The 12,621-nt window shown below is 38.4% G+C and overlaps 1 pseudogene and 1 gene segment (V, D, J or C); one reads left to right on the forward strand and one right to left on the reverse strand.

The window, feature by feature from the left end:
• Nucleotides 1–774: 774 nt before the first annotated feature.
• On the forward strand, nucleotides 775–1,281 carry LOC114629954. The segment is given in 2 exon segments: nucleotides 775–873; nucleotides 953–1,281. Coding segments are annotated over 2 exon segments (375 nt in total).
• Nucleotides 1,282–4,949: 3,668 nt separating this feature from the next.
• LOC114629955 lies at nucleotides 4,950–6,566 on the reverse strand (annotated as a pseudogene).
• Between the last annotated feature and the right edge of the window lie 6,055 nt (nucleotides 6,567–12,621).

Here is a 12,621-nt window from a genome sequence, read left to right on the forward strand (position 1 = left end):
AGTCCAAGAAATAAAACTAAGGTCCTAAGAAAGGCAGTAGTTGTGCTTAGCCATTGATCCATCTCATGAGATCTCTAAACTATTTTTATAACATCTGCTTCCCCATTTTTACTATAATGATTTTTGTTTTATATTAACATAAGTACTTTTCTTCCATGAAAGCTCTCCATTTACCCCATAGTACTTTTTTAAAGTTTTAACATTTCCTACATGACTAATGTAAACTGAGATCACACATAACATAATTTTTAAAAGATATATTTAATACTACAAATTTAATCAGGAAAGTTTAGTCACTGATATAGGATTACAGAGGACCATAAAAATTCAGGAACAGAATCTGTTTAGACTCTGTAGGCAAGAAAGAACTGGTGCAAAATTTTCAGTATGCAGATGGCAGTATTCACTGGAAAGGATGAAATCACTGAGTCTGAGCACAGAGCAGAATAGCTACCTGATGTGTGGTTGCAATAGGTCACTGTTAAGGTGTTATATGTATAAGGCTCAGGATTAAGCAGTGAAACTCTGAGGTGTATGAGTGAGGACTTCAGGGAAAGAACCCTACTGAAGTAGAGGACTTGGAAGACAACATAATCACCAAGAAGTTATTAACAGGAGATACTATAATGCATAGGTCCAGTTACCTAGGTCCAGGGATCCTTATGTATCAAATTGTGTATCCGGTTTTGCTCATTATGACTTAGGGAGACCAGCCATATGCAAATCTTTAGAAGACTTTAGAGTAGAAGTCTGCAGCTCACCTCACATACCAGCAAAGAAGTGCCCAGTTCGTTTCAAGGAAGCACTGAGCCCCTGTCTGAGACATCATGGATTGGGTTTGGAACTTGCTATTCCTGATGGCAGCAGCCCAAAGTAAGACATCAGAAACAAGTGCTGCAATGAGAACTAAATCAATTCCATGCATCCTCACCTCCCTGTGTTCTCTCCACAGGTGCTCAAGCACAGATCCAGTTGGTGCAGTCTGGACCTGAGCTGAAACCGCCAGGAGACACAGTGAAGATCTCCTGCAAGGCTTCTGGGTATACCTTCACTAGCTATGGAATGAACTGGGTGAAACAGGCTCCAGGAAAGGGCTTGAAGTGGATGGGATTGATCAACACCTACACTGGAAAGCCAACATATGCTGATGAGTTCAAAGAACGGTTTGTCTTCTCTTTGGAAACCTCTGCCAGCACTGCATATATGCAGATCAGCAACCTCAAAAATGAGGACATGGCTACATATTTCTGTGCAAGACACAGTGTGAAAACCACATCCTGAGGGTGTCAGAAAACATGAGGTGAAGGTGGTTAAGCTGGTCCCAGAGAAAAACAGAGAAATACCTTCTCTCTTTATTTTTGACTACAATTAAGAAATTACTGATGATAGATAGAAATTTGACATATGATCAGCCACAGAATGTTCTCAACTGTGTTATGACAGACCAGCTTTATGAAAGGGAGGAAGACCATTTCATTGCATCTTTAAATTATTATATGAATACTGTTAATATGACAAATATCAATATACATTTACTAAACTGTTAACAAAAAATTCTGTAAATTGTATATGAGAAAGAGTAACATCAGACTCTATCATGCTTTCAGAAAAGATGAAAAATTCAGGTTTCAAGAGGCTTATAACAGAGCTTAAAAAGACAGTGAGCACAACTGTGGTGTGAAATATCACCCTAAAAGCAGCTACTATAGACATCCAATGTCCACAGGCAATCCTTTCTGGTTTAGTTCTGTTTACTTGCTTCACAACAAATATAAGTATTTGCAAATAAATGACACACATTTCCCAAGAAGCGAATAATTGCAGGTACTCACTGGTATTTCGTAGTTAAAGAAAGAACAATATTGGCTGGCCAGAACACAGGGTGTTCTCAGGGACTAGACCACCAACCCAGGAATGTACAGGGAGGCTATCCATGGCTCCAGATGCATATGTATCAGAGGATAACCATGTCTAATATCAGTGGGAGGGGAGGCCTTTGGTCCTGTGGAGGTTTGATACCCTAGTGTAGTGGGATGCTGGAGCAGTTGGGCAGGAGAGGGAGGGTGGCTGGGAGACTACCTCATAGAGGCAAAGGGGTGGGGACTGAGGGCAGATGTGGGATGGAGGGTTATGTGTAGGGATAACCAGAATGTGTGAAATAATTTAAGATGTAAATGATTAATAAATAATTGATTAATAAAAAGTAAAATCCAAAAAGGTATTTGCAGAAATTAACACTGGATAAATAATAATACAGTTTCAAGAAAAAAAAGTTTAGATGTAAGAAGAGACAGCTACAGTGGAAAAATCTAATTTTCAGTCTTGAATCTGAATTTTTAGATCTTGCCAATCAGAGACAGTTGTCATGTTGTTAGTTTTCAGGATTCAGCCAGGGTTTCATTCATATTAACTGTACATTTTCTAAATGTACAGTTACTAAAGAAAAAGTACACTTTCATCAGGACAAACTAGCAACCTACAGATTGGGGAACTATCTTTACCATGGCTATATCCGATAGATAGCTAATATCCAATATATCTAAAGAACTCAAGAACTTTTAGACTCGAGAGAACAAAATAACACTTTTAAAATGTTGGGTGCAGAGCCAAGCAAAGAATTCTCAACTGAAGCATCTCAAATGGTCAAGAAGCAACTAAAGAAATGTTTAACATACTTAGTTATCAAGGAATGCAAATCACAATGATCAAGAGATTCCACCTCAAACCAGTCAGAATAGTTAAAATCAAAATTTCAAGTTACAACAGATGATGGTGAGGATGTGGAAGAAGAGGAAAACTCATCCATTGCTGGTAGGATTGTAAGCTTGTACAACCACTCTAAAAATCAGTCTGGCTATTGCTCAGAAAGTTCAACACAGTACTCTATGAGGACCCAGATATTCCACTCCTGGGCATATACCCAAAAGATGCTTCAAAATATAACACAGATACATGCTCCACTATGTTCATAGCCACCTTATTTCTATTATCCAGAGGCTGGAAACAGCTCAGTTGTCCCTCAACAGAGGAATGGATATAGAAAATGTGGTACATTTACATATTGGTGGACTACTCAGCTATTAAAAACAATAACTTCCTCAAATGCTCAGGCAAATGGATGGAATGAGAAAATATCATCCTGGCTGAGGTAACCCAGTTGTAAAAGAACACACATGTATGTATTCACTGATAAATGGATATTAGGCACAAAGCTGGAAATACTGAAAGATATAACTCACAGATGACATGAAGCCCAGGAAGAAGGAAGACCAAAGTGTGGATGGTTTAGTCCTACTAGAAGGGGGAGCAAAATATTCATTCAAGGTATAAGAAGGGAGGGACCTCAGAGGAGGAGAGGAGGAGGAAGGAAATTGAGGGCAGGATCATTTGTGGGGAGAAGTAAGGTACTTCAGAAAATTAGATTAATTTAAAGTACACCAAAATGTGCACCAAAAGTGAAAACAAATTGTGATGTAGTTGAAATTATAGGTTGTAGCTGATAATCAGTCTTCAGAGGTTTTTGAGCTTGTCCTAAACCCTTACAGATTTCTATTTTGTTCATAATACAGAATCATGTTACTTAATGTTTTGTGACTAGTGGAGACTGCCTTATGTGGTCTTGTAACACTTGGATTTCTCTAGGAAGAATGGATGACAGAAGACTATTGCAGCAATACAAGGAAGAGAAATCATGTAAACTAAATCATCTATAATATACAAAATATTTTGTGCATGTTAACATGATTTTAACAATCACTCTTTTTAGAATTTATATTTTTAAAGTCCAGTCAAACACCCCTCTCCCATTCAAGCATCCCATAGTTCCTAATCCCATTCCTCCTTCCTTACTTGTCTCAAAGAGGATTTCCTCACTCCTTGAGGCCTCATATATATAGAGGATAGGCACATCTTCTTCCATTAAGGCCAGATCAGGCAGTCTTCTACCTCAAATTATGGGCACCTTGGAAGAGCTCATATATGCTGTGTTATTTTTGGGTCAGTGTCTGAGAGATCTCAGGGGTCCATGTGGTTGACTCTGCTGGTCTTCTTATGGAGGAACCCTCTTTCTCATCTTCTTCTAGCCTTTCCCTAATTCAACCCCAATGCTCCCCAGCTTAGTTTAACGTTTGGATGTCAATATCTACATCTGTCTCAGTCAGCTGCTTGTTTGGCCTCTTGCAGGACAGGCATGCTAGGCTCTTGTCTATAAGCACACCATAGCATCAGTAATAGGTTCAGGCCTTGGAGGTCCCCTCCCCCGAGATGGATTCTGAAGTTGGGCCAGTCACTGGACCTCATTTCCCTCAGTCTCAACTTCATTTTTGTCCCTAAAGTTCTTTTAGACACTAACAATTCTGGGTAAGTGTTTCTGACTACACAGTCAACAGGCAACCCCATCCCTCCACTTTCTAATGGAGGTGGACTTTATAAGTTCCTTCTCACAACTATTGAGCATTTCATTTAAGGTTCCTCTGCTACATGCTTTGGGCACCTTAGAATTGCTGGTATACGCTGTTCCCAGAATCTCTCACTTCCCAAGTCTCTGGTACATTCTAGAGGCTTCCTCCAACTCCTACCCCCTGAAGTGCATATTTCCATTTATTTTGCTGGCCATCTAGGATTCTGTCCCATCTGCTCCCCCAAACCTGATCATGTTCCCCCTTTCCACTCCCTGTAGCACCTGTCAAGAACAAAATGAATAAATGTTCTTTCTTTTTTTTTAAAGAAGAATGGAACTTAATCTTTATTTACAGGACATGACAGGGTACAAAATTCCAAATAGAAATAAACTGAGAGGACAGCTTCATAGAGTATGTACAGTTTATAATTGTTCAAGTGTAGTTTCTTTTGTAAAAAGTGCTACAGTAACAAACCACATTTAAAAAGAGTTCTTAGTAGAGAAACAGTTAGACAAATTTATGATAACACAGAAATAGCACAGCACATAACTAACAACTTTGAGCCTTGGCTGGACATTGGAAGTTAAAGATCCCGGGAGCTCCATCCTGAACTTGGAAGGCAAAGCCTTCAGAGGTAGTTTCTGGCACCACATTTTGATCTTCCTCTTCCTCCACTGAGAAGTACATCTCAATTAAGTTTAATGAGGCCTTATATACAGACTCGTTTTCATGGCTCTGTAGTGCCTCAATTTTATCCAAGCCTCCACACTCTTCAATCATTATACTGAGTTTTTCTGTCTCACCTAGTTTCTCGGCAGCCTGAAAGATATTTGAAATGTCATCAAGAATAACCTGAATAATCTTGGTATCTTTTGCACTCAAGAGGTTCATCAAAGGTTCTATTATCCCACAATGAATGAGATACACAATCTGTTCAACAGTCCCACCACTGATATAGTTGGTTATAGCTCACGCAGCCTCCTGCTGTGTCTTAAAATCTGCCTCAGAGAGGACACCAACAAGAAACAGGACCAAGCCATGATTCACAACTTGCTGTATCTTGTCCTGGCGTCTGGCTGTAATGTTCGACATTGTCCACGTGGCCTCCTTCTGAATATTAGTTTTGGGATTTTTTAGCCGGCTGGGAAAGACTGCAAGTGCTTCTGCATCTATCACTTTCTGAGTCTGTTCATCTGTTCCAGTGACAATATTCCCTATGGCTCTCAGTTCAGGAGTCACAATGGGCAATTCAGTAGCTCCCAGAAGCTTCACAAGTTGGGGAACAACTCCCTTCTTCACAACCATCGCAATCCTCTCATTTGGACCATCAGTCAGGTAGAAAATAGCCCAGCAAGAATCTGCTAGTACTTCTGGATCGTTGTGGTGCAGAAGCCGAACTAACATAGGAAGAATCTGCTCGACAGCATCTAAGTGGGGTGCAGGATTCTTGTTTCGACAAAGGTTTGAGAGTGTCCAGGTAAGATTTCGTAAGTAACCACTTGACAAGGATGACAGATCAGGAACTGCAAGAAGTGCCAACAGTGGGTCAATTGCACCATGTTTGATAACTAAGTCTCGAAAAACTGAACCATCACCTGCAATGTTTCCAAGAGCCCATACAGCTTGCTTGCTGATGTGAGCATGGGGAGATGCCACGAGAAAGATGAATGCTGGGATAGCACCTCCGTATAACACAGCTTTGGTCTGCTCAGATGTTCCAGAATCAATGTTGGTGAGTGCCCAAGCAGATTCAAACTGAATGGGACTACAATCAGTTTTGCCCAAGAAGGACACAAATTCTGGGACCAAACCAGCCCAGATGATATTGTCTATAGGAGGCTGTTTCTCTCTAGAAAGCAGTTTCCGAGCAGCTTGAGTAGCTTGGAGCTGGCTTTCCAAATTGTTACTGTTTTTGCCTTTAACAATGCCCTCAACAGACTAATTTACAGTACCCTGATTGTTTCGGTTTTCCTGGAGTGGAGAAGTAGCATCATCGGGAAATGAGCTGACATTTCTCCTTTTCAGCATCTGGTCATCTTTTTTAGCTTTCCTAAGTTCCACATTAACTTCTATTCGGCGGTGGCACATTTCTTTACTGTCTTTCCCCTTGTTCTTGAATCTGTTAAGCCGGGCAGTTAGTGAATTAGCATTCTCATTGGCGGACATGGTTGCAGGACAGGAGGAAAGCTGCACAGCCTGCTCAGACTTCCACGAAAGTCGGTGCAGGGCTCTCAAGCTGCGGGTCGGTGGCTGTCGAAATGTCCACTAGCCCTCAGTCCTCAGACTTTGTGCCCTAAATTTTCTAATGAGTGTAGAAATGACTGTTCTGGAGCATAATATGCCAAAGAAGCTCATGAAACTGATATATACCTTTCCATTATGAGACTCAGGACATAACTTAAGTGGAATTCTCTGGTAAGACAGTGTTTTGGATTCAGAGAGTACCAAGAGGGAGGTGTGGCCAGAGTCAATGTCTTATAATAGCAAACAGCTCTCAATTTTCCATCTTTTCTCTAAGGACTATTCACATCAGGCACAGATCAGAACCAACTGTCCTTTTTACATATATTTTCTTACTCAATGATTTCAATCATCCATTCTCAAGTTAGCCTTTGTTCAGATATCAAATGGAGCCTATGACTTGTGGTCTAAGTGTAGCGTTCAGATATTAACAGGGTTATTGCTTAATGCTCAGCAGTGTCTCTGACATCAGCTTGGGGAAGTCTAGTGGTGTGTACTCAGTTTTAATTCTCTAGGATTCTTCTACTCTTCTTTATATTTGAATTTTTTCTGAGAAAGTCAAGTATAAATGACTATTCTGGAGGTAAGAATATCATTTTTGTTCCTACGGAGAATAGACAGTATTTGCTCTGCAATTTCTGGACTGCAGTTGACCATAAATGTAAGGGAGATTTATGAATGGCACATTCTGTTGTGCTGTGAGTTTTAGGGACAGTGTCTAATTCTCTTTTATCATTGTGTATGTAATTATTCATTTCTGCAGTCAACTTGGACTTTGTCCAGAAAGCACTTTGTCCTATAGGCCTTTGTCTTTCAGTTCCCAATTGCTGTTGCTCTTTTAATAAATACCTCTCCTTACTGTAAAGTAAAAATAATTGCTTACTTATAGTTCATCACTTTTATGTTATACTGAGTAGAGTGTAAGTCTTGTTGTTAAATAATGACTTCTGTGAGAACCACCTTCCTATTCAAAATTTATGCAAAGCTGTTTATTCCTACATGTGAAATTTCAACCAGGTAAACTATCCATCTGTGCATCATAAATACCTTCTTTAGGGCCTGCCTTGTTGATATTGAGTTAGAAAAGTACAGGTCTTTAAAGCACTAAAGATCATCCATCTGTAGGGTTCTTATTTATTCTTTGGATCCTTTATGGGCTTTGTTTCAGAGCCACATGATTAAGAAATATAGCATGGATCATGATATATGGGTACAGGAATGAACACTTCATAGTTGGAAGGGCACTTCATCCTTTAGGCATCTCTGCTATTTGTGGTTGTGTTGTTAAAAATACCTACAAAATATAAGATTGTCTTTGGTATATACTGCATCAACATAATGAAAGTACATATGATATCTACAGTGAGCACAGTTAAAATCTGCTCACAGACACAGAGCCCCACCTACAGAGCATGATTCCACAGATTTTAGGAGCTGGTACAGACATATGTTACCTCTAGTATCATCTCTCTCGGCTTCTTCATTTCTTGTATTTTCAGTAATTTCACGTACATTTATTATCTTTAATAATATGTGATATCTCCATAGAGTTTTGGGGGGTTTTGGGGGGGGACTTTTTTAAAAATTTGGCATGAATTCTTACAGAATCAAAAAATATATTTCTACCATTGGAGAGAAGAAATGTTTTGCCTCATGATAGAAACACCAGGGTGAGGAGGTTCATAGGAACTGGTGATTTTGCTTAGGCCAAAGCCTTGGTATGATTATCTACTTTCCACAGTGTTTGAGGATGAGTGGAACCATGAACGAGGTGAGACTAGTAGTCCCGGTTACCTATAATCACTCTGAGTTCTCAAATCTACCTTTCTCCATAGGACATGAGACTCATGTTCTGACACGATGTCATACTTTAATTAATTCAACTTTGCACTCTACTACATTCATTGTCATCCAGAATGTACACTTTCCAAACCGCCAATTCTAAATCTAAGATTGAAACACTTGTCTACCACACAGAGTAGATGCAGCCGTGGTCTCCATAGTGTCTTGGAGGAGGGGGTTGGGAGGCAAATGAAGCTGCTAGGGATAAGCTTCACTTTTCCACTGAATCCTGCAAAACTGATTTCAATGATTGTGGGAGAATTAGAATGATTTAGGTCCAGAACTTAATTAACAATTCATCTTATATGATCTTTTACCCCATTATTAGATATTCCCTGCCAAATAGTGTCTAACCTACAATTCTATGACTAACAAGCAATACTGCTTTGGAATTAGTTTATCATAACACTAGTTTAAATGTCTTCTTTCCCATGGTGTGGGTCTCAAGTTAGGTGAGTCATAGATTGCCATTACCCAGGTCTCTACTCTATTTTTCTTCTTGCACTTCTTGAAGGCAGGACAAATTTTGAGTTGAAGGTTTTGTGGGTATTTTAGTATTTTTATCCTCCTCTGTGAGTCTTGCAAGGCTACAGAAGTGTCCACTTAGGCTCCATATCCCACACTGCTAGGGGTCTCATCTATACTTACCTGAGAGACATTGACACTATTAATGATACAGTTATATTGGCTAACAGGAGCCTAGTATAACTGTCTTCTGAGAGGCTCCATCAAGCAGCTGAATAAACCTGATGCAAAAATCCACAACCAAACATTACACTTAGTTTGGGAAGACTAATGGAAGATTTGCTGGAAGGATTAAGGAACATGGAGGGGATAGGGACTCCACAAGAAGACCAAAAATGTCAACTATCCTGGACCATCAAGGGCTACCTAAGGCCCCTCTCTACATATATGTATCAGATATACGACTTGGTCTTCAAGTAGATCAATCTGATACTGGAGTGGTGGCTTTCGATGCCTGCCTGAGGATCCTGGATCCTGTTATACTAATTAGTCTACCTTGTGTAGCCTCAGTGGGAGAGGTTCCTATTCTTGCAGTGACTTGAAGTGCCAGGTTGTGTTGATAACCAGGGCCACACTCTCCCTTTTATTAAGAGAAGGGGAGGGCGGTGGGAAGAGCAGCTCTGTCAGAGGGACTGAGAAGAAAATCAAAGCTTGAAACAGGGTATAAAGTAAATAAACAAACAATCAAATAAATAAATGAAGAAACAAGATTAAGTGTCCTTGCACAATACCCAAGACCTATAGCTGAGCTCTTCCTCCTTGTCTTTTTAAAAGAAAAGTCTTGTTTAAACCAATGTATTTGAAAAATACTTTAATGTACAATATTTTATCTAGGACTATCAAGTAATCATTTATCTGTAACTATTTTAAAACATGGTTTGTAAGGAAAAATAAATCTGTATTCACAAGTTAACATGTCCAATACTTGACTTCAGAGTAAACTACTTTTTTTCTTTTTGAGGAAAGACTTTGCACTGATTTATTATCAGAGATATACTCATGCCCAGTGAAAATTTCCAATCTGGGTATAAGATTGACAAGTTAAATTTTAACAAGGACTTAGAAATCATCTGTCTGTTCAAACAATTATGAGATCACATCCACCAACTATGGTCTTGAGAGTTGAGCATAATTTCCAGGAGCTCTTGGGGACACTGTCTAGGTGTAAACTACACATTTTATTGCGTCTCTATACTACCACACTCAAATAGAATTGAATCCTATTTAAAAAGAATCCTGCCCACACTGTCTTTCATTCCCAAAGCATCTGTGTAAGGCTTTGAATTTCTTGCCAGATATATTTATTTATTCTTTTTTAAGAATCACCTTTTATGTTTTGACTCAAATCAGCAAATAGGACAAATATAAATGTAAAAGTAAATCTTCTAAAATGATGGGATGTTCTATGATCTTACTCAGCAACAGGTGTCTATATAGAGACACAAATGATTGATCATTTAAATACATGGTTATGGGGCCTACTATCTGACTGTAACTTAGAGACCAGAGTTTTTAAAGAGGCAGTTTATGCTCTTAACTAGAATGTATTACATGTTAATTGTACTCCATTATCCAAGATTCATATTTTAGGAATGAAGGAGTGGGAATTGGAGTAGTACCATTTACCAGCACCTAGGTGTAATAACAGCCAAAAATTTAATTCCTTTTCTATGACCCCATATTCTGTGCCCCTACAATTCTTCCTTTAATAGGAGAGAAGTGTTTATCAGGAAAGATGAAAACAATTTCATTGACCTGGAGCTATAATATTTTCTTGATAACTGGGGGGGGGTTTCTTTTGATAACCTTGATTCATCAAATATAAGATAGAATTCTATATATGATATCTGTTTGCTAAAATTGTGTTCCTGTTTTGCAATAATCTACTAATGTTGATCTAAGTCTCTATTCATATCTAATGTCTACTTCTCCTTTATTGCAGAAAAATCATTCTATTGAGAGCAAGCCTGCAATACTTCACTGTGAAGTCTATGATCATATTGATGCCAGGTGAATATGAAACTTCAGAGGACAGCATATTGATCATTCTATGTTGAGAGGATTATGGTCTGATGTGACATGTCTTTAGGCTTATATTGGGTTATGTAATGAACAGAATTGGAACAGAAATTCCTGTTTAAAGATGATGGCTCAGTACACTGCTAATTCCAGGAAGATTAATGGTATTTGGAGTCAAACTGCTGCTTCACATATGGTCACTTTTTGAACATTATTGAGAATCTTCTGTGAAGAATGAAATTTGATACATGTGTTTATTATGTGTAAAGATAACCAATGTGACCCCATATCAAGCGACTGTGAATATTTACCCCTTGCATATCAAAATCCTGAGCTACTGGCTAAGATAATCCTGAGCTCTCATAAAGACTAACTAGACAGTAGCCTTCTCCCATAGGAAGTTAAACTGGGACTTCCAGCTTGCTCTGACATACTTACTTATAGGAATTTTCAACATACATATTAATAGTGGTACAACCAAGAGCTAAGCACATGAGAGAAGGATCCTGAGGTTCTGATTTAAAAAAAAAAGAAGAAAGATAGAAATAGAATCCTCACTCCATTCAGGAAAACTTTCAACTGAAACAAAGACACAGGAGACTGTCCTCTATTGTGCTGATTTTTTCCTACAGCATAGAAAGAAAAATTGACACAGCTTACTGCACTAAGTTCTTTCAATCTAAGTAACTTTCCTAGGAATGTTTCATCCACAGGACTTTAGTCACCAGGAGCACTTCTTCACTTTTGAAGGAATTAATCAATCAATAGAAAAATTAAGATCATACACACCATTTCTCATCAAAGATGATAAAGTATGCTTGTCCAATGACTCAGCTCTTAAGCAAGGTGGAAGTACATCTTCTGGAGGACTGTATTGATTAGAAGACTATCAACATTATGACCCTAAATCTCCGACACAATTGTACTGTGTTCTGTAGCTCTTATGGAAGAAAGATGAGAATTTAATTTGGTGCAATTGATACAATGATATTATATACAATTATATATAAGAATTAAAATATTTATTTAATAATATAAATATATAATTAATTACATTTATGATTAATTATATAATGCAAAACCACACAAACACAAACACATGCAAACATACATACACACATATATGTAAAAATCCCTGTGCTTTTTTATATTTTCTAGTTTAATTGAATAGTTTATTTATTTACTTATTTATTTATTTTATTTATTAACATCAAAACATTGTTCCCCATTTGTTCTCAACAATTCCAGAGTTCTCTTCCCTCTCCAATCTTTTGAGTGGGTGCCTCCTTTGGTAAATTCCAACCCTAGGGCTTTAAGTCTCTACAGGATTAGGCAGATCCTTTTCCACTGAATCTAGGCAATTCAGCCTTCTGCTATATACATATGCCTGGTACTTCAGACGAGCCAATGAATTCTCTTTGGTTTGTGGTTCAGTCCCTGGAAACTCAAAGGGGTTCAGGTTTGTTGACATTCTCTGTCTTCCTATGAGGTTACCTTTTCTGTCAGTTCCTCCAATCTGTCCCCTTACTCATCCATAGTAGATCCTGTCCTCTGTACAATTCTTGTCTTTGAGTATCTGCATTACTTTCAGATT

This window comes from Grammomys surdaster, unplaced genomic scaffold, assembly GCF_004785775.1.
Source record: "Grammomys surdaster isolate TR1022 unplaced genomic scaffold, NIH_TR_1.0 323, whole genome shotgun sequence".
In the NCBI taxonomy this organism is placed as follows: Eukaryota; Metazoa; Chordata; class Mammalia; order Rodentia; family Muridae; genus Grammomys; species Grammomys surdaster.